The 23,063-nt window shown below is 36.8% G+C and overlaps 1 protein-coding gene across 1 annotated transcript in view; it reads left to right on the top strand.

The window, feature by feature from the left end:
• Nucleotides 1–23,063, top strand: part of CDKAL1 (CDKAL1 threonylcarbamoyladenosine tRNA methylthiotransferase) — a 432,229-nt gene that overhangs the window by 329,622 nt on the left and 79,544 nt on the right. Inside the window, exon 13 of the mRNA XM_075704904.1 lies at nt 9,170–9,232. Within this exon, the coding sequence (XP_075561019.1) occupies nt 9,170–9,232 (63 nt within the window). The remainder of the gene's footprint in view (nt 1–9,169; nt 9,233–23,063) is intronic.

The following is a 23,063-nucleotide window of genomic DNA, read 5'->3' as shown; positions in this document are numbered from 1 at the left end:
GGTCAGCCTGTAGTTTCAAGATGGGTGCTTGGAAAGTCCCTCAGAGGGGTCTTTGTTCCTTTAGATATAAACGTAATCCTGCAGTCTTCACCTGCATATAGGAGTCGCTACCCTCTTGGAAGTGGTCCGAGTCTTTGTCTGCTGTTGACTGTACTGGCCTTGGGCAGACTGAACAGACTGTGGGTGTTCTGAGTTTGTTAGTTATTGCAGATTCAGCATGAGTACTAGTCCTCAGAGCTTATTAGTCCGTGGAAAATTTTCATATGCTACATTTTCAGCAGGTAACGTTACCATCTTTGGCCTGCTGTTTTCTGTCACAATTCCATCCAAATCCATAGATGCCTACAGAACCCGTTCACAGAAGTTCATACAGAAGGCACCTCTGTGGCAACTGGATGATGTGTTTATGTATTCTTTGTCCTTTTGTCCTCTTCACTGGCTCATAATGAAGTGGAAGAACCACGAGACAAGGTTTAGCTGTGTCCTTTTTTAACTTCTACTTGAATTACAGTTAGGTAACTTCTGTGATACTGGCAATTTTTCTCTTTTCTGCTTCAGAATTTTAATATACTTTATGAACCAGTCTGCTCAGAGCTGGAAGCAGTGCCAGCAGTTGTAGACATAAGGGAGCATTGCCCATAACTTAATCCCTGAAATTGGATGTATGCAGCAGAACAGAAAAATCTATTAATTTCAAAAAAAGCCCTCTTGGCTTTGGCAATTCCGGACTTCCTGAAATGAGAACATGGTTTAGATTTAATAGTTTGTGACTTAACACAGATAGCAAATTCAGAACCTATCCAGGTCTGATATTAATTATGTTACTGAAATTGTTTAAGCTCTAGTACTTCACTATCTTTTGTTGCCTAGCATAAATAGGCTGTGGTTCAGTGTATTAGTTTTGGGGCTATCTGTGACTGTTATTTGAGACTCCAGGAACAGAATTTGCCAGTGCTGTAAGTCCGGTTTACAATTTATTTGTTTTTTTAAAAAACACTACAGACTTACCAATATAATTCTCTTACCATTTTAAACCTGCAGTTTGCCTTTAAATTTTTTTAATATGCATTTGATTTCATTCTTTTTTTTTTTATATCATGGACGTGACTAAGCTTGTCCATCATTTGCAAATCTTGTAACATTTATGATGGCCCATAAATTGCGCTTTGGAAGAAAAGGACATTGAAATATCCTGAGGTGGGTTCTTGGTGACCCTTTCCTGAACTTCATCTGTCTTTGATAATCCAAGCACACTCCTTCAAAGCCATCACAGTCAATCAGGTCACCGAGTGCTTTGGAACTCATATCTTCCGCTGTTTTCATTGCTGCGCCTGCACCTCTGGTCACTGTGCTAAAAATCCACATGGAACTTGGTTTGCTGGAAAACTGGAAGTAGAGTGGAGGACTGCATAATAGATTAAGGTAAAACAGTGAGGGCAATTTTTGTGTGTCTAGTGAATTTGTGTGTTGTGGGTACACGAGTGGTCTAAACAGTCTTCCTAGTCAGTTACAGTGGCATCCTTAGAAAATACCCACCTTATATAGATTATGAAATTTTGGTATGAATTTCAGACATAAAAATCCACCAGAAGTGAGACAGAGCATTTACAAACTATACCAAATTTAAGAATGCTCAAGATGAACAAGTATTGAAGGCCTCTTTTGAAATTAAGGATTTCTTTGTGAAAGTCTTCAGAATAAATTTTGCATAATTTATCCTCAGCTAAGGGGGAGATTTTGTTATGAAAAATGACAGGAATAACAAACATTAATCCTAAACTAAATTAAAGAACTGAAAGGTACCAGAAGGAATAGAATTCAGTAATATTTCTGAAATATGTGAGTTTGAAGAGTCTGTATTACATAACTGAAATTATATGGGAGGTAAGAAGGAAGAAATTGCAATGCCCGTAGTTTAATTGAAAATGGATCCTTAAAGAAATTATTTTTAAATAGGTTGACAGATGATCTTATGAAGATCCTGTGGTGTTTTTTGAAAATGTGTTTTTCCATAAATAAGAATCTCTTATTAAAATGTAAAATAGACTAAACCATGACTATTTGCATTGCCATAATCCTGAAGATACTTTAATATTTGCGATCATTTTCTAGATTAATATGATTAGTAAGGGTGCATAAAGTTTTATATATTTTCCTCTTTTAGACAAAAACCACATTGCATGGCCTCATAAAACTTTGTTCTCATTTTTTTATAAAGAATCACTGAGTATACAAAAGACTAAAGCGTATGAAATATGAATGTGTAATTCTGTTGTTAACTGGATTTGGAAAAAATGTCCACCATCCTGGAACATTGAGGTAAACTGCTGAATATAACACATTGTACGTTAAGTAACATTTTCCATGTATGCATCAAAAATTATTAGAAAGTAATTTCTTAAACCAAGCTAAATAATGAAATGCACATGTATCAATAGTTAAAGTAGAACAGTGGGTCTATTCTGACATAGTAATTCAGGTAGGTTAGGTCAAAAAGACTAGCTAATCCCCAGATGATTTTGTATGCTTCATTATAGGTGTGATCAGAAAGACAGGAACAGTATCAGTAGAAGTGAGTTAGCTATAGGAAGTAGAAAACTTGTCAAGCCTGTATTGTCACTTCTGCCCTTTCAGACCTTACAGGGCACAGACTCAAGAGCATATGAACACCAGTTATGATTTTATCAAGAAATCTGGCTAGAGCACAACATTTTTTTAAGGACCATTTCTAAGAGAGTGATGCACTGAATAACTCAAGGTCAAAGAGAACGGTTCACTGGTTTCTGATCGCTTTTTTAAAAATTGCTTTGCAGAACAAAAAGCAATCTGTAAACTTCAATAACATGGCAGTTTCAGTGGCTTGGCTCGTATCTGTATTGTGGTTATAGGTACATAGATTTAAGGCTTTATGGATTGAATCTCCAAGCAAGTGTTTTAAATGTACCTTGGTTGGAGTAGTTGCTGCATCTCTCTGGTGTTTTGCCAAGTAACTCTTTGGAGATTAAAGTGAGGCCAGTTGGTGTCTTTAGATAGGGTGCTCCCAACTCCATTCTGTTTTAGAAAAGTTTAGAGTTTGGAATTACCCAAGGCCTTTGTAGTTTTGAGGTCACAGACGTAATGTGGGGGAAAAGAAAGACACAGCTTCGTTACTGCTCAGAAAACACACGTTACTGAAGTTAGAGAATGCCGTAACACAAAACGCATTAGGCATGCTGTTTCAGAAAAGAAAGCTCCAATCTCGTGGTTTTTGCTCTTGCAAGCAAAGCTTATGCTGGAGCCTCCATGCTTTTGGTAACACTGGGGAAGAAAACTGCGAAAATACTTGAAAAGCTGCTTCATTCTTCTCCTAAAGTCTGTCCAAGTTGTAGTTAAATTCTACTGTGGCTCACAAAGTTCAACGTGGCTTTTAAGTCTAAATTATGTAATCTATTAGATACATTGTTTGAAAGGAAAACAATGTTGCTATTGGTTGTTAGCATGCTCAGGTGTGTGAGATGCTTTATAAGCCCTAATTTAAATAAGGTTCCTATGGCAAAATAAAATTGTATTTTAATTCTGATCAGCAGTATGTAAAAGAGAAATGGGGGAGAAAATGGTAGGTGAGGGAAGAGAACTGAAATAAAGACATCAAGGTTGCCTTGACCTATGTTGCTATTCACTGTGATCATGAAGGAAAAGAAGAATATTTGAACGGAAACAGATATGGATCCCTGTTACTGAAGGCAGTCCCATATACTGAGGGATTTTAAATGAGGGAAGCAGAAAAACAAAAGCAGGAGAACTTTGCTGATGATATATTGAGGCCGACACCGTCAATGGAACTGGTAGAATCTGCAGATCTGTTGCGTTTTAGGCTGGAGTTATTAAGAACCTTGAAGGTAAAGATAGACTTCTTAAACTGAAAGTCAAGTCTAAAGGAAACCAGTGATACCTTCATATTGGGGAGTAATTTTGTCCCTTTTATTCCTAGATCAAAAACTGAGAATATTTCATTTAAGCTGCTTCTAAGTAATTGGTAATAAAAATATCTTGGCAATATTGTAATTCTCCTTCACAATAAACATCGCAGACCTACAATGCCATGCTTGAAAGGGAAACAAACAAGTTTTAGGCTACATTAATATCATCTGAAAGACAGGTAATTATCACCTGAGTATGAAAAGAGAATCACCAGAGAAGTGCAATATACATGTGTGAGCCTACGATGTTTAGTGTTTGGTATAGTTATTTAATTTCTAAACTTACTTTTCTAAGGTATTTTCTGTTTATAAAAATGTATTGTTAGGATATCCTTACCTTTACCCTATTTTAACACCATTATTTACAAAAAAAAAAATTAAATTCAGCTTTATTTTTGTGAAGTAGTCAATACACAATTCTGTGCTGGTTAACTTGTGCAGAAAATATTTGAAACAGTTTTAGAGATTCATCCTGTATGGGTTTTTTTTCATTTGGTTGGTTTGTTTACATTCTACCTGTTTGTTCTTTAAGTGATCTTTCCTGATCAAAAGTAGGATAATAATCCACAGTGTAGTTCACTTAAAGCATTAGAAAATGTTTCATTATCAACGCATAAAATCAACGCATGAGAAAAGACTAAAAACACCAAGAAGGTCACGAACTCTTGGCTTTATTGGTTTATAATTCTGGATGTGTTCTAAAAGGATCCTTTATTGTTGCCATACTTTCAGCATATAATATGCATCTCGCATGACCAGTGTCCCTTTACAGAATCTCAGTAGTTAAAAATAAGACCTTGAAAATCTGAGGCCCAGAAAATGAGAGACAGAGAAAGGAAATATTTAGAGCAAAGTATGTGTTACTTGCATGTATGCTTACAGGGAGGGAAAATAATGGAATTATGGTAATGTGTTGTTTCCTTGTTACTAACATTGTCTCTGTGTGTTGTCATAAGAAACATCATTAGTTGATGTTGGTTTCTGGTTGTTATTTTTGTAACTGCATGTTGAACGCTACCTGTGTTTTCAGAAGCACTTAATTACTTATGAGTATTTTAGTAACAAGCTTGAAATAATTCACTTACAAAAGTATTGCTTTACTTAGGGAAACCCTTCCATCCCAGCATACTTATGTGTACATACATACATGATTTTACAGTATTTAACTCAGTCCTGCAGCAGCACATTAATCCATTCTTCATCAGGCTTTCACATACTTTTCCAGCTAAAGATAGAAGTAAAAAGTGTCTCCGTTGTATCTCCCATATAATGTGGCATTTTTAAAACTTATTGAAACTGAAAAGTGAAAAATTGTTTGCATAGTCATATGCATATATTTTTAGTGGCCCACATTAGCATAGTATCTGAATGTATCTCTTTATCTATCTCATCTCCCTCAGCTTGTTTCTTTAAGTGCTACAAGCTAAGGACCAGGGGTTTAAAATTTAAATCGGTGCATGACTGAGTCGTCAGAATTTTGTAACCTAACAAAATTTCTGCCCTTGTAAAGTGCACACACACGCACGTACATACATACATACATATATTAGGGAACCTTCTGTCCAGAGTCTTGCTTGTTGTAAATTTAGGAGGACCTTGCTGGGCTCCCACAGACTCCAGCATGTGAAGAGCTGTACGCAGCAGTGATGCAGGCAGCGCCCTCCACCCAGGGCAAGCCCTTCCTTCTGTATGAATGGGGTACTGCTCTGCACTTCCCCAGATGGCCTGCTACTGGTGCTTCAGAAATCCCTGCTTCACACACCGCTGCTTGCTTCAATGCACGAGTAGGAAATTGTGCACAGTTCTTAGGCTGAGGCTTTACTGGTCTTGTTAGTCACACGATATTTATCTTAAGTGATACATGACTGGCCTGTTGGCAAACCAATGCTGGAAAAGTTTGTGGAGGAACAGTGTATCTCTGGCTTGTTACGTGTCAAATGCTCTTGGACCAAAATTATATACAGCCAGACTGAGTAAGAGTATTGCAAGTAACCTACTGCCAAAAGTAACTTGGTTTAAGGAAATGTTCTGTGGTCACTGAACATAGGCTGTATCAATGTAAGGCAAGCCTGAGAGAAGTACGGAAATAAGCTACGAGTCTGATGCTGCTATCAGACTCCTAAGAGGTCTTTTCATTTTTGGAAATACCCTGTGCTAATTTGTACGGTGACTTTGGAAAGACTCTTGAATTTTTTCAGAAAGATAATAAATTTAAATATATCCTAGGCAGATCTGTGAGGATGTTTGAAAGCGATGCTGCTGCTGTACGTGAAACAGTACGAGGGGACAGTACATTTGCCTGAGTTCAGAAAGGGGTTTTGAGTGTCTTCTTACCATGTGTTTTTTGACAGCATTATTGGTACAGAACAAAGGAATGGGGCATCAGAACACTAAAAGGGAAGAACAGGAAGATAGGGAGAAGAAAAATATTTTTATATTGGTCAAGAGAGTACTTGTGAAAGGGATATTGGACTAAGCCAAGGAAGGAGAAATAGGAATATGAAGCTGTGTCAAGGAAAGAAATTCTGGGGAGATGCATGTAAATAGGCAGTTTAGGGACTGAAATAGTCCACTGGAGGCAATGAAGGAGAGGGGTCTTTTGGGCTCCTTCTTTTACTCTGTCATGTCTAGACAGGGAGAGGCCTGCTTTACTCTGCACTTTACACTGCTTACAGGTGAGCTGGGAACCGTGCCTTTTCTTCATGTAAAAAGCTTACTATTAATACTGTGTAGGTAATGCCTGCTGTAGGAGTTGAAGGGGTTACCATTATAGCAGCAGGAATTCCTTGTCCTTTTCTTACTCAGTGTGTTTTGAAATGTTTTCTATTTTTTGGGTTTTGAGTTAAGCTGCGTTTGGTGTTCTAGAAAGCCACAAATTATCACTAAGCAACCTTGACTCTGTGCTTAAGACATTTTTGTCTCTGTGTATTCAGAGTTCCTACAAAGCAGTCAAATGCTGTTTAGATTCAGATCAGCTAAGCATACGGGGCATCCTGGGGGCAGCATTTTTTCATGTGCATTTCCAGAAGTTCCATTCCCTGTTTCTGTGTCACGCATTTCCAGCATTTCCCCAGTCAGAAGCATTTTGGTTTCGTACAAAAAGCAAACCTTCTACCTTTTGTAGAAAGGTAGGAAAGAAACCATAATTTCCTATAACAAAAAGTGGAAGACTATGTCAGTGTATTGTGTAAGGGAAGCCATCTTCATTCTTCATCTTGTCTAGCTGAGTGTGTAAATACCATTTTGGCCAGTCTGAAGGTGAAGGATAGCAGGGTTTCTATCATATAATTTTATTGAGTGTTATTAAAGCTATTGAAGAAAAAAAAAAAACCTCAAGCTCTTTGTGTGCAGTCAAAATGGATTCAAGAGAAATAGTCTTTGGTAAGAAAAAGCAAGAATTAGACTTTTTCTGGACTGGGGGGGGACGTTTTCTACAAAGTTTAGCGGAGGTCTCCAGATTCCAAACTAAAATGCTTTCGTCTACTACTTGCATGATTCTACATTAAATTAGTTTTTTAAGCAACCTTTTCATATAATAATTTTGATATTTCTTTTCAATTTATTATCACATTTCTCCAAATCCTTTGTGTAATATTTTAAGCACTTTGACTGTGTATAACTGTACTACCAGGAAAGAAGTCATTGTAGGGTGGTGATGGAATTTTGAGTGGGTTTTTCCCATTGGAAATAAAAGAGGTATTAATGGGGGTTAGAGGGCGAAGATTCCTCTACTAAGGGAGGTCTTTCCTTTGGCAAAGACATGTTCAATTGCTGAGAATGTCTATACTAACAGAAATGTCTTTTTTAGTATCACTTCTGTTAGTTTGAAAGCCCCTTAGTAAACTCAGAGAAACAAGTCCTGTTACGTATTGCTTATGGTAATTGAATAGAATTGTTTATGACAGAAGTAACCTTCTCATACCAAAACCAAAATTCACCATTCTTGTTTGAAGAGGGACAGTGAGTAAAAACCTATTTTCTTGACTCTTTAGTGGTCATAACTAAAACAAAGGTAGGGACCTCACAGAGTAGTAATATTAATCCGATACCTTTAGTGACTCAGAAATATCCAGCTGTCATAAATTTGTACTGGTAACTGAGGTTATAGCTTTTATGACTAAGTTGCTGCACCTGAACATTTCACTGAAAATAAAAAGTGTGTAAAGAAAGGAAATACATAGTTCCTTTTGCATAATCAAAAATTACTAAATTGTCCTATAGTTTCCAGAAGTTAAAAAAACTGCAGTCATGCAGCTGTCTATTTAGTTCCCAGCATGCTGGAAACATGAACAGATCCTACCAGTTTAGTTGGAAAACTACTTTCACAGAAGTGATGGCTAAAATAAGACTACAAGCAAGGTACAAGACTACAAGCAAGGAGTTCTTGTAGTTGTCTCCCCTTTGCACAGTTTCCAACACGCAAGGCTCTGTCTTCCCGAGCTATGAGATAAGTCAATGTCAATTTTGACATCATAAACTTTGAACTTGTGACTCATCCCTGCATTAAAGATGAATGGTGTTTTTCTCCTCTCCCTGCCCCGCTCCATAGGATGCAGCTGAGAGATTCTGTTTAACATCTGCTGAAATCACTGAAAGCTCTTTCATTGATTTCAGTAGAAGCTGGATTAAGCAGGTTTTGTCTTTGAACTTTGCTCTTAACAGGAGATTTTTTTCCCTTTGCTTTGGCATTAAATGGCATACCACCTATTAATTTTCCACAATCAAGGCAATGAGAGTATTAGCATCAAAAGAAATTGAAGAATAATAAATGATTCTTCTTTAAACTGACTTCCTTTAAACCTAATCTGCTATAAAGCAAAGCTGCATGTACATACTAGAATAGTAGACAAGTCTTTGCAAGATTGGAGCCTAACCTTCAAGTTTTGTTATCTGTATTCTAAAACATTATTTGAGTTATTGTGCAGAAATTAAAACAAATCTGAATTGTTTACACATTCCACTGATGTTCCATAGATTAGTGTTTATTATTTATTAAGGATATGTTCTTAACATTGTTAATATATATGTTAATTATTTCCTGTGATATTTAATATCCTTAATCTGCATACACTGCTCTTCATACCTACAGTTCCATTAACAAAGTGGGGAGAGAATGTGTTTGTACCTGCATACAGCTTTTTAAATCAGTAATCTCTTTCTTTTTCCTTTAACTTTTCTAATACAGTTTATTTATTAATATTACTTTTCAGAAAAAACAGAGAACAAAGGATCTGTCCCAGCTGTTTCATTCATACAATCCATATGATCATAAGGTAAGAAAAAATATACTACCTACATTTGTTGTGAAGAATAATTCCAAACATGTGTGATAACTATATTTCATGTTTAATGCAAAAATGAGAGGAAATTAGAAAATTGAAAGCGCTAGGGTATTCACGTTACTTAACTTATGCTATCATATAAATGTTTCTTTGTTTTTTCAAGCCAAGCATGAAAAGCTGCATTTTCTGATTTGTGAAACCAATGACTCACGTTAACCTCATGGAAGTATAATTTATAGACTGACACTAAATCCTGCAAAGTGACCATATGTGGTATTGGATTCCCCTCTTTTTTTCTCTCTGTTTAGAAACTGTGTTACCCTTGAGTCTGTTGCTTAGCCTGTTGTGTCAATTAGGCCCTGAGATACATGATACTAATGAATTATCTATTGATTCTGGAAGCATCATTGGAAGAGGCTGCTTTGCTAATAAGCCTGATGGTTGTCTGGGGGGAAGAAGAAGAAATACACATCATCATTATAACTTGATCCTTATTTGTAAAGTCTGGGAACCCTGGTAAAAAAAATATTATATCCCATACTATAGAGTAAGAAAAGAAGATCACTTCCCTAAAGACATTGCAATGTGAAATAAAAATTAAAGCTATTACAAGAAGATTTTGGAGAACCGGGAGACAGAGATCACAGCATTTCTGTGCTATAACTATTTGTCATGGGATTTTTGGAGACATTATGCAAAAGAGCATTAAGCAACAGATTGAAGGAGAGTTAAGTAGGTTTGTAAATATTTTTGGGGAGTTCCTCCTGTCTTGGATGCATCTGTGGGCATGTTTTTTTAAACAAGTGCACTAAATCTTTTAACAATTTGTCAGCAGTATGAGATCGCTGTCTTTGCTGTTTCTGCTTTGCAAAGTGTATGTGATTTTGCAAGTATCTATTTCAAAAAAGAAAGATTTGAAACGGTTTTTTATTTAGACATTTCAAAGGAAAGTTCTGAACTCTACCCCTTCTTTTCCTGGCTGTGTACCAAATAGCTATACATTGGAAAAATGAGCTAGGTTTTATATTTGGGGGAAGAAGGTGTCAGAAGCGTGTATGTATGTGCACCTATCTGTATGCATGAACACATGAATGTATGTGTGTAACTATACATATGTTTATGAGGAAGAAATACATTGTGTATATATTAATGGATTAAATTTATCAGGTAGGTTGTTGCTATATGAGTTCCATAATTACCAGCAACTTGAAAATTTACAGTTTAAAAAAACATTGTCAAACAGTAGGTATATTCTATAATTTTAATAATTATATATCATTTCAAGTTAAATCCATCACTTTGAAGTATTTTTTGTAGATAGACTTGCATTATTTACAAGGATTCATAAAGCAGATATTAAGGGCCTGTGAAAATTGAGAAACATTAAGAATAAAGGAAATTAGTGTGACAGGATTTTGAAGGGGTTCATTGCTTTCTTGATTTGAAGCATTTTAAGGTAAATGTAATAGTAAGTCAATTAAGATCTAATAAGAAGAAGCAACTGATGAACTAGAAGCTTTGATATTCCTCTCCGTGCCTAAATTCTCCTGTGCAAAACACTTTTTATTCATAGTACAAGGAAATGCCATTATTCTTTTATTAGCACTTTTAATGGAGCTTGGCCATTCGTAACTCCTGCTGCCTTCCTGCTCATATCCTTTGTGGCATTATATCAAAGTATCCTCAAATGATTTTGGCTTCAGTTGTGAAGACTTGTGCACTCTTTACAAATTAGTCATCAGGCAACGTGGAATTGAATATAAATGCTTAGATATATTCCCTTTTGATCTTTGTTTTAGGACCTTTAATAAATTATTAAAAGTAGCACAATTGTTTGATGAGTGATTTTTGAAGCTCCACTCTTTTGCTGCTTCCAAGCACATTCTGCGTATATATCTGAGAGTAAAAGGGGGAGAAGAGGACAAATGAAAGTTTATTAAAAATATGATCTTTCCTTATTTTCCATTTAACAGTGAAGGTTTTCCTTCTGCTAACTACTTCCTGTTTGTAGTGGCTGCAATAAATTCATTGCAGATTTCTTGCTCTGTGTTTTTAATTTCCACCTCAGCTGTCCATTTCACAATTGTTGCAGTCCAGGGGAGGGCTTTTGATTTTTATATTAAATCTAATTGTAATCAACGTTAGTCGAAAAGACAGTTATTTCAAGTGGAGGTCTGTATTACTTTTACTCTAGTCCTGTTTTGTCTGATTTACATGGCAGAAGGGTTGGGTTTTGGGGGGGTTGTTTGCTATTTTGTAGATTATTTTCTACTGTAAGCACAAAAAGGAGATTTTATGATGACTTTGTGAAAGTGTTGGTGATGCAGGACCATGGCATGAATGACTTGAATTACTGGCTTCCAGGATTCTTAGTTGGTTGACTAAAAGGTTTTTCTCTGAGAACCTTTCTAAAGTAGAAAAGAGTAAACTTACCTGAAAGGGTAAGTTGGAGCTTGGTTGTAGTAGTTAAGACAGATGTAAAAAGGAAGCTCATGAACTACAGTGGCTGAAATGGGACTGTCTAGCAAGATTTGATAGTTCTTCATCCTTTTGTGATGGGATATCACATAGAAAAGAGAAAAAATAATCAGAAAAGGTTCATTCTTCCAAGCTTGTGCTTCACTCACTAAATCAGAAAGTGATGTTTTGATGGCGTAACTACCCTAACCTTCCTAACCTTATTACTATTTATGCTTGGTCAGGAGACCAGTAGCTATTAGAAATAGTAATTATTCCTGGAAATTTTACCTCAGTATATATTTGCCTATCTGGTGCAAGTTACTGCAACCTGAAAGACATTTTAAATATCTGTGGTTCTGCATTCCCAGGTTGAAAAGCCAGCTCTTTTATGGAGGTGGAAAGCAAGGATTTCCTTTTCCTTCCCTTCCAGGTGTGGAGTCTTGTCTTCTGTCTAGAGAGGCCTTAATTCAGCAGTGGAGGGGGCAGAGCTTTTAAATTCTTCTGTGCAAAAAGGATGGAAAAGTGGGAGACACGCTGCCTCTGCTGATAGCAGAGGAAGAGTGGTTAAGCCCCTGTATTCTTTAATGCTTAAATATGCATAGTTTACCATCTAGTTGCCCTTCTTATTGTTCAGATGAAATCATACAACAGCAAATCTCAATAATTACCCTTTGGTTGTATACTTAACCTATCCAGGGGGATTTGATCCTGTTCTTTTTCACCTAGTGTCACTGTAGCGCTTGCAGAGCCTCCTACTACGGAACCAGTGGGTCTTTCAGATACTGTGCCACTGACAAAGCTCATTGTAGCATCAGTCTTGAATGCCTGGCAAATTTGTTGAACTCTTGATGTCAGGCACGTGCAAAAGTTCACTTTTCTCAGATATCCTTTTTGTGGTTAAAATAAATATCTATCTTCTGAAATTCATTCTTTCCAAAACTAAGTAATTATTTAGGAAATGCGGAGTTATATCTTAATAATGAAAAGGTGTTCCATATGGGTGTGTGTTTGCCATTTGTTCAGACTTATTTCAGTTAGCATGTGTAACAGCACACAGAACTCTATTTGTAAACGAAGCCATTCCTTGTTCTGAAATACTTGCTTTTTCCTGTGTTTATGTAGAGTAGGAGTATGTATAGACTGGCTTTCTTGAGAGTCAAGTTCTGACTGCTGTGTAACTTTTCTCTAGTTAGCAATAGAACAGCTCTTCCAATTCTATGTACAGTTTCTCTTTTTCTAGGTCCATCAGAAAAATAAGATAAAAATGGCATCCTTATAAAGCTGTAGCAGCAAGAGTTTTAGTGATTTAAAATTAAAAAGAAGATAGTTGAGGAGTGTTCTTTTTACCCTGAGCTATAATCTGTTTTCTACTAGCTCACTTAATGAAAGATTGTGTTTGCACACAAGTAATTTCTGCTGGATGTTCTCTGTGTGGACACTGTGAGGTTCCACATTGCACACAGCAAGGATTTTATCCTGTCTGCAGTGGATGTTTAACTCCCTTGGTATCCTTCTCCCAAATGATGTTTGCCCTTTAAAACTTGTGACCCAGTTTGTTGAAAAGCTATTAAGGCAGTCATGATAGCAGGTTATGTGCTCAAAACAACAGGTTTGAGAAGCTTAATATGAGCTTCAGGATCCAATATGCAGAAAGTGTCCAAATTCAGCAGCACAGAGCCCTGGTTCCTTCTCTTCTTTTTGTCAGATGAGTTAAGTATTCAGTCTAGCCCTGGAGCAGTTGTTTAAAACTATAATCCTCAATTTATGCTCTGGAAAAGAATGTTTTTACATACAGTAAACACAGTATAGCACAACTACTATTCGTATTGCTGCTCTGCCTTTTTGAGAGGAGAGCCAGAAAGAGAGACCTTAGGGCATGTCCGTACATGCCTCTGGCAGCATTGTGCTGTTACAGTGAGAAATCCTCTGAGAGTTGTCCTTAAAACTCAGCTCTGGATTCATTTCTGCCTTTTGCAACCAGAATCTCTTGCTCAAGAATAGGGCACGATCTATGAAAAATAAGGTCATGTCTTATAGCGTTAGTGGTTTATTTTAGCATATACTGTCTCCAACCCAGTAAGAAACAAAGTCAACATTCATGTGATTTGAAAAGAGTGTTTTGAGAGATTTTTTTCCCAAGTTGAAAGTGCTCAGGATTAAAAAAACAAATTACTGCTTCAAAATGTGTTCTAATTGATGCAATAGTACTAAAATAGTTGTAAAATCTTTAAGCCTCGTGCTTTAAAATGTTCTTTATTAATGTGTTCTGGAAATGTTAAAACACTCAAAAAACTAAAACCCCATAGACAATGCCTGCATGATTGGCAAGTTATATGACCCATCATATTAAGATACACAATTAAATGACAAAAAGCTTTCTTTTGGGGTTTTGTTTGTTTGTTTGTTTTCTGGTGTGGTTTTTTTTGTTTTGTTTTGCTAGCTCTTAGCCTGGTAAGCAATTTTGGTAAGCAGGGGGCTGATGTCCTGTATTCCGTTGGCTTTGATAAAGGTAGATGTGTGCATAGCTGACTCAAGGAAAATTAATAGCAAGATTATGTACGGCTGTTCTTAAGTTAAGGTGCTAATGGCTGTTGTCACTTACAGACTTACCATGATAATTGTTTTCAACCAATTATTTCAATACTGCACAGACTCTTGCTCCAATTTTTAACAGAAAATAAATAGTAGAATGTAAGCATCCTTAACCTGTGGTTGTAGGGCACCTCTTTCTTCTGCTGGGTTCTGTAGCTCTCCTGGAGAGTCTGAGGCATTTGTAAGTCAGAAAAATTAAAAAATTATACTGCTACACATTGAAAGAGACTGTAAGTAATGAGGGGGTGAAACTGTGTTTTCATAATGAAACAGACAGGAGCCACTATCAAACAGGTAGGATCTCTTCTGGCACTGCCTATGGAGGCATATCTGGATGGTCTAGGTGGTTTTCATGGACAGTAATACAAAATATTAATCATAGCAATGCCCAAGGCTGTGGCATTGTCTGGCAATCATCATGGGCACCTGTGTGAAGCATGAAGTATCCAAAAGCAAGAGGAAAGTCCCAGGCAAGGGGTGAGGGATTGTAATCAGTTGGCTTCTGGTAGCAAAACCTGTCAAGTCCTGCACTCCTTCTGGCCCCTGTCCTATAGCTAGTGGCCTCTGGGGACCACAGGCTGTGGCATGGCAATGGAGGGTGTGGTGGTGGCACCGAGAACCAGTGAAACTGTCTTCATTGTGGTGAGGACTGCTTAGTTAAACAGCAGAAACGGGGAGATGGGAAGTTAAGCACTTCTGTTGGGACCAGTTTTCCTACCAGTGAGCTGCTTCCTTTCATTTTTCTCCCATGTTCAGGGAAGCTGGATCTCCTGTGCATCCTTCACAAATAAGCAAAATTGAACAAAAGAAATTCTGGTTTCTACTGAAAGAAACAACTCTAAAATGCCTGATGTTGGCTAACTTTCTAATGGCAGGCATCACCATACTACTCTGTTAATTAGATCCTGAAAACTTTGTTTTTGAAGATGTGTCTACACTGTGGTACGATGTGATTACATGAGAGGACATGTAAATTGAAGTGTCGGATACTTGTAGAGTTGAAAGTGTTGCTATGAGAGTAGTTTCTTGAAAGAAGCTAGTGAAAGACTAAAACATAGCTGCAGCATTAAACCTATCTGGCAGGTGGGATTTACATCTTTCAGTAATCTATGCTTGTACCTTTTTAGTGGTTCCTGACCTCCCAGACTTTGCCATCTTCTGCTTCTGTGTTTGTTGCTGGCCATCTTTCATAGCCACTGGCATTAGCAAGTAGTTTGTTTTTCATATGAGGCATGGCAGCTAGCACATTTAAGTAGACCAGGTTTGGATGCTTTTGGGGGTCTGGAAATGGGAAATTTCAGAACTGCGGAAAAACACAAGCAATTCTTGTTATTCTTCCTAGAGACAGTAATGTTTCTCAGATATTAACTGTGTTTTGTAAGATATGCATCTGCAGTGGAAGTACTGCAAATGTGTAGGTTTTACTTTTGAGCCAGAAAAAAAGACAGTAGTTTTGAGATACTGTCTCAGCCTTCAGATTTTTTGGGTAATGACTTGGGTATATGATTCTGGAAAATAACAAAAATCCTTTTAACCTGCTTTCCATTTATTCCAGGAACAGCATTGTACTAAATCATAAGGCGACTGTGAGGTTGCAATGCCTGTGATATAAGCCATAGTCTGAATTTCCTAAAGCAGGTGCTTTGAATTGTTCTTCCGTAAGATGAAAAAGATTTCTAGGTTATTGCTGAAAAGAGACAGAGTCTTTTGCTATCTCCTGCCTCAAAATAGACTTCAGGTTTAATTTAATAGCTCAGATGTCAAATATGACCGCGTTTTATGGAAATACTCTTATTGTAACCTAGATCCATTCTTCTCTTTTCCTTTCCCTCATGTTCAGAACTGCTTTTTGGAGGAGGTTACATAAAGCTGTTTTGTGCTCTTGATATGATGTGAGGCTTCAAAGAAGACTACTGAAAGAGAAAAGCAATTTCTGTTTGGAAGAGCAGTGCAGTGGCCTTGTGCTAATGGCACACTTGAATGTTACGTGATGATACTGAAGAAAATCTAATGGCCTGAAAAGCTCCTGCTTTCTCTTGACTTAACTCTTAGCTGCATTGAAGTTTATGCCATCTGTACCATGGAGCAAGATAATACATAGACAGTTTAGAAACGGCTGTTCAAATACCAGGAATTGTCTCAGGGTTTTGTAGAGAATAGGAGAAGAAACAAGGAAAGCAATGCAACAAAAGGGCTTACTTGTCTGTTAAATACGCTGTATGGAAAAAGACGTATCTGCTCTGTCTTAATTCTATAGCTGAAATGTTGGGATAAAAGACTTCAATCTTACTTGAAGTGTATATTACATCCAGAAAATGAAAAAAACAAAAAATGCAATTCCTGAATTTATTGCTGTAAAACCAATGGTTTGTTTGTTGGTTTTGTTTTACACAAAACCTAAAATACATACAAACAGGTAGTATATATATGCTTAATACTTCGGTTAAAACTGTATTCAATGCTTGTAACTTTTGCTGTAATTGGATATTTAAAGCATCTAACCCTGTCTGATGCTAACTGAATTGTTTTGGGATTGTTGATATGAATCATATCATATGAAAGATAATTACCTCAATTATCAACCAGAAGGGAGGCTTTTCCTGGTTTAGGTTAAACAGGGGGGTTTTCTGTCTTTTTAAAATTATCTTTCTAAAAAACAGTTAACAATAGTCTGTCAAATCATGTTTGCATCTATACACAAAGGTAGTGCTATATGATGATGCATGGGCTTAGACGTTGAACGAGGTTTCACAGGGACTAATGTATTATTGAAATATCTTCATTAATGATCTTGAAAACAGTTTTAAGAAATAAGCTGATGTAATCCACATATACACCCCCACCCCCCTATAAAAACTTCTATACATTTTTTTCAGTTAAATATCATTAAAATAGTGGTCATTTACTTCACAGTTTTTCTCCTTGGTACAGCATGCAAATGCTACCTAATATAGCTGATTGCCTCAAATAAGCATTTTCTACCTCCAAAAAATATTGAAATATAAAATGATAGACAAGTTTTACAGTGACATTAAATGTCTGTCATATGAATTCAAGTAAAACAAATTGTTTGAGGTCCATTAATGCTCTTGTTATTGTCCAGAGAAATGCATTACCTTTTGCTGCATGTCTTGTATCGCTTATGTACCTTGTCCATCATTACTGTGGTACTGACACAAAAGTATGAAAAAGAAAGGTATTTTAGGTTTTCTATAATTAGTTGCTGGAAAACCTTGACATCACAAAAAGTAAACAGGCCTGGCCCTGTTAAAATTTCTTTTAAGCTCTCTAATCTTGTGTTGGCAATGTGATAAAGTGTATAACTAATAGTTCTATGGTCATTTCAAGTTCAGATCAAGTTCAGGTATCTTTCCTTCTCCCATTGCTTAACACCTCATTTGATCTGTATCTCTCTGTGGCTGTACAGTTTGCAGTGGCCTGGATTTCCCAGTAACCTTTCACGTTCTTTCATTTTTTCCCCTCCCTTTTTCTCTATTCTGTTGCCATTTTTCCTCCTAAAAAAAAAGTTTATTTCTTCTCTGTGTAGTCTACCTTTTTTTCTCTGTTTCTTCCTACCTAACTATTCTTCGTTTAATATCGTTTTCAGGCATTAACATTGTGTTCTCTCTCCATTTCCTTTAATTCCCTTGCCCTTCCGTTTTTCTTGGGTTTTTCCTCTTCATTTTTATGGAGCCCCTTAGTTCTATAGCTGCACTTTGTCATGGCGCTGAAGTGGCTGTGGGAAGCAATGTTGCTGTTGGAGGGGAAGGCATCAATGTCATGGGAACCCACCCACAGAGGTGCTGGTAGAGTTCTTCACTATTCAAGAATTTAAACTTTGCTATTGACCTAAGTGTTCCTATGACCAAGCTCTTGAGCTTGCTTGCTTGCTTTTAATTACATATCCATAGACCCAACTTTGGGAACTTCGCTAACAGATACGATGACTAGATTTATATTCTGTTCCCTGTCTTCTCACTAGAGAACAACAGTTGGTTTTGCTCATAAAATTGCTACAGTCTTTCTGTGTATTTGACTTAATTTGGTGTATTATTTAAAGTTCTGGATTTTAACCAAAGTGGCATCAATGTTTTTATTACCAGAAGATTTTGAATACCCAAACCTTGGGTAAGATTTTGACTTTCTTGCATGGCGTGAACATACTCCATTTACTTTTCTTCTTCCTTATTCCTGTTTAAAAGCTTGTTTTAATGTCCCTTTGATATAAAGCTGTGAAGTGGGTGTGTATTTTCTGGGTTTGTGTCTGATAATAGGAGTATGGAAATGTTGATATCCTTATCCTCTCAATATCTTCTGCATAGCCTTACATATATGCACACACACATGAAAACCCATCATCACAAGAAGTGTGATTTGAGATTGCTCCTGGATGATACTTGGAATCAATCTGGTGTATTTCAAGTAACTCAGGGAAGGATGGGATCACATTTTTCCCAATTCATAATAAGTCAGCACTGGCTACAATTACATATTCTGCTGTCATTTAATCTCTTGGAACTAGAAACACTCCTTTTGCTTTTATTTTCTTCTAATTTCCTCTCTGTACTATGTCCCACTTAAAGGAGTGAAGAAAGGTGAGTTATCATACAGTTGAAAAGACAAGTCTGAGTAAAGTGACCATGTAAAAATATACATAGAATTTGGACTTTAGGTTGTTCTGCGTGGAAAACTTGTTCTCCTGCTGTCTGTCAGCATGGCGTGGTTAGGCCACTCTCAGTGTGAGCTCAAGTGCTCTGCTTTGAAGGGCAGCTGGAGGAGGAGTCTCAGAATCTGCTAGCAAACCATGTGGATTTTGCATAGTTAGTCTAGGTGATTGGCAGCTGCAGCAAAGCATCTGTCGTAGCTGCGTGTGAAATTTAGGGTTCTTGCAAACGTGCTGTCAGTGGTCTTGCACTCGGTCTGCCTGTGTCTGAAGGAAGGGCTTATGGTCTTAGGAGAGAGGGTGTTTGTATTCAGATGTAACTAGAAAAACATCCTATGTTTTTTACCAATTGCTCATCCTTTTTGAGAGCTGCAGGATGAGCACTGAAAAATGTCAGTGCTCTGGTGATATAGTAGGCATCCTTACAGCAAAACTAGCAATGTTCAGTTAAATTGCCTAGATACTAACATATACTCTACTTATGTAAATTAGGGTAGGCTTGAAAGACTTCCAAACCTAGTTCAAGGGTGGATGCTCAGAGTCAGTAGACTTTGCATTCATTCTGCAGTGTAGACATACCATGCAAGTTTAGGTCCCGGTTCAGGGCAGAAGAAAGCATCTAAAACACATGATTCTATTTCAGCTGTTCTTGAGCTTCAGTGTATCAGAAGGAAGGAGTGGTGCTGTCAGTAGGAAGAGAGGTACAAACCTGGATTTTGTTATAAATGCACGTTAACAAAGCATTTTTCATTCCTTAAATATGACATGTTCTTTGTATTATTGTTCCTCTGTATTCTGGTATTTTATGAACATAAAATAGTTTTCATCCAAAAAACTGTATCCATCCAAAGATGGCTAAAATAAATTATCCATCCTTCCATGCATTTTTTGAGGGAAAGGCTCCATCTTGAGAGGCTGTATGGCAGCCATCTTCTTTGGAATTTACTTTATCATTTCAAATTTTGGCAAGATTCCAACGTCAAAAAAATCATCTTTCCAAGAAGCTGTAGCTTCTTCCTGTAATTCTAGAGACTGCCTCTATTTGATTTGCAGTATCTGAAGTATAAAAGGTTTGTGGGGCCAATGGCAAATTTAAGGTTTGGTATCTCATGATCCATCAGGATAAAAAGCGGGGGGAGGGGGTGGTATATCTCCTTAAAGGAACAGGAGCATTACAATTTCTTTGTGATAAATGTGGCATTTTCTAATGTCACTGAAAGCAAGTAAGAGGCTGATCTTTAAAGATGACATTTTAGTTCATATAAATGCTGATTTAGGTCATGTTTAATTTTTCTTTCACCCTTTCCTCATACAATCATTATAGTCATACCTGGTCATCTAGCCTTATAGAAAAAAAGATGGCTATGCAAGTAGCTGACAAAGGCCTTTAGACCACAGCATGAGATTTTTTTTTTTCCAAAATATATATCTGTGAAATCTGATATATGTAACACACATAAGAGAGGTGTTGTGATAAAACACTTCAGGTTGCAAGTACAAGCAGTCATGCTGACAAATCCTTTATTTCATAGTCATGCTTTTTCTAGGAAAAAATACCTATGTGTTCTTACTGCTACTCATTTTCACATCTCCTTTAATATTGCTAGCATCATTTATGAGGCATGTGTATGGCAAATTATGCTCCTTCATGCCTTTTATTTTTACAAGCTTATTTTTTATATAAAAGGCCTGCATGGTACAAAACCTGACAAGACCTAAGCCGTCACTGGTTTGTGTTGCAAACCCCAACCTTGTTTTCCATAGAACGTTTGCAGAAAATGTGTAATATAAAGCTAAAAATATGAACCATTTGTAAGTCCTGTGCAAGAACAGACATTAAATACCAACTCACGTGTCAGACAGACAGTAGCAGCTGCTTTGTTAATGTATGGCACAATCCCATATTAAATCAAATGGCAAGTGCACAGTTTGACAGATACTGTCATCAGTGCAAACATTATTAAACTCATTAAAGGGCTTGCTTTTAATTTTTTATTTAAAGTACATATATTTGGCTTGCAGAGCCTTTCTCAGTCAGAGCCTACAGCAGCGAGTACTACTTCTCCAGGTTTTTTGCCTAACAAAGCCTGGTGTGTTTCTGGCCGTTCCTTGGGGGCAGTGCCGCGATGTTTATGGCTTCCCCTGCACATCGCGCATTAAGGTCTGTGACCAGAAATTCCATTTGAGAGCACATCGCTCTGGATAGCATTCAGTGGTCTTTTCATTTTGATTGATGGCTCTGGTTTTGCACCATCTGGCTTCTGATAGGCTGCATTAATCATATTCCAAACTAAGAAAATTTAGACAGGATTTTTTAATAAGTACGTGTGTGTAGAAAAGTGCATGTATATATGTGTTTGTGTATTTAATTCCTATAGGTTCCAGTCATACAAAAGAGAGCAACAGTCCTGTCATACAGTTTGCGTTGGGATAAATAGGTCTCTAAATAAACCTCTACTTACGAATGCCCATATTTTGATTTTACTCCTAGTGTTTTAACTTCATTTTATTTTGCTTTCTATCAGCCGTTTATAGTCACTGCCTTATGTTGACATCGTTTTCTGTTAGGAACAATGGACTTGTCCAAAGCATTTGAGTTGTATCTTAAAATTTCTCTTTCTGCTGCTTTGGTGATGTGCTGAAGTTCCTTGCTTCTTTGTAAACATAGGCTGAGGTAATGGTTTCTGAAACAGAACGTCATCAGGTTTAAAATTCTGTATGTGTAGAACATCTTAAAATTGTGTTTAAATTCACATCTTGGGGAAAATGTAAGAATCTTTAATTATACATACAATATACAAAAGTCAGCGATTGGCCATATTGAGGGCTTCTGATAGAGTTTGACAGTAGCGTATTTAAGGTATTGTATTGTTGCATTAGCAAAATTAATAGTCTTCCAATATATATGTAGGAATTAATCAGCCAACATGCAGTTGTTAAGTGTTCCAGATTTTATTTGGATTTCTAATTTACAAGTAAGCAGTTACCTATATTCTTTCTCATTAGGTTGCTTTCATTCTGTGATATTTTACAATATGACTTAAGGGAAAAATTTGTCCTATGGTATACCCTGTCACAATGAATGATGTCACATCCATGAACTGAATGTTAGGTTTCGGAAGCTACTTCATCTTCACCTTTTAAATTTTCAAAGACCATGGGATGAGAGGCTACCCTGGATTCTCTTCCACCTATACTGCTATGGATATAATACTCCATGAAATGGTGGGCAGACAGCAATACTTTATACTCTTAATAAGAAATCCAGTAAGCACATTTGCTATATCCCCAAGTCCAGCATTTACTGGTCACACTGGGTGTCCTTTCTTAGGTGTTCCTCACCAATCAAATGGTCTGGAAGTATCACAGCCACCAGTTTTTCATTAACAGTTATAAACTGCATTATTGTTGGGGGTTTTCTGTGGGGTTTTGTTTCTTGTTTTGTTTTTACTTTTTTGCCCCATTTTCTCTCACTTTTCCTCAATATTCTCATTAGTAGCTCTTGCAATTACTTTGGAATCTTTTTTTTTAATTCACTATTATTTCTGCTTTGCTTGTGAAAATACCTTAAGAATGAGGTACAGAAGAATTCCATGTATAACTTAGAAGGAAGGTGGAGCAATGTTTGTCCATAACCCCACCAACTGAAGGAAAATTTCCTGTTCTAATTTTATTTCTGGCAGGCTTGATGATGTCTCTCTGTAGAGTAGATGAGGTTTATTTCGAGACATCTGGCATGAATTCTTTATAATTTAAAGCTGTATTTAGGGTTCAAAACTAATGGCATGTTAGAAAGTTGTTTGACGTACTACATCAAGGAACAGTTCTTGAGGAAGATTTTAGAAAATTCAATCCCTACATTTAATAAAGATATAAAGCCCCTTAAGGTCTAGCACTGTGCAGGTGCTGAGAGCACCCTGCCTCACATGTTCGCTTCCACAGTTTTCTGCAAAACTGCTTTTTCTGTTGTCTTCCTGTAACGTGTTCATGTTTTCTTGTACATTTATTTTAAAGACAAGGCTCGTTTGTTTGTTTACAGTCTCACAGCTTTTTAAAATAGGCATCTGTGGTTGAGAGAATCATAATTCACCAATAATCTTTGTTAAA

The sequence above is a fragment of the Pelecanus crispus genome, chromosome 2 (genome assembly GCF_030463565.1).
Source record: "Pelecanus crispus isolate bPelCri1 chromosome 2, bPelCri1.pri, whole genome shotgun sequence".
NCBI lineage: Eukaryota > Metazoa > Chordata > Aves > Pelecaniformes > Pelecanidae > Pelecanus > Pelecanus crispus.
Note: the sequence above shows the minus strand (reverse complement) of the source record. Positions and strands in the feature narration are given on the sequence as shown.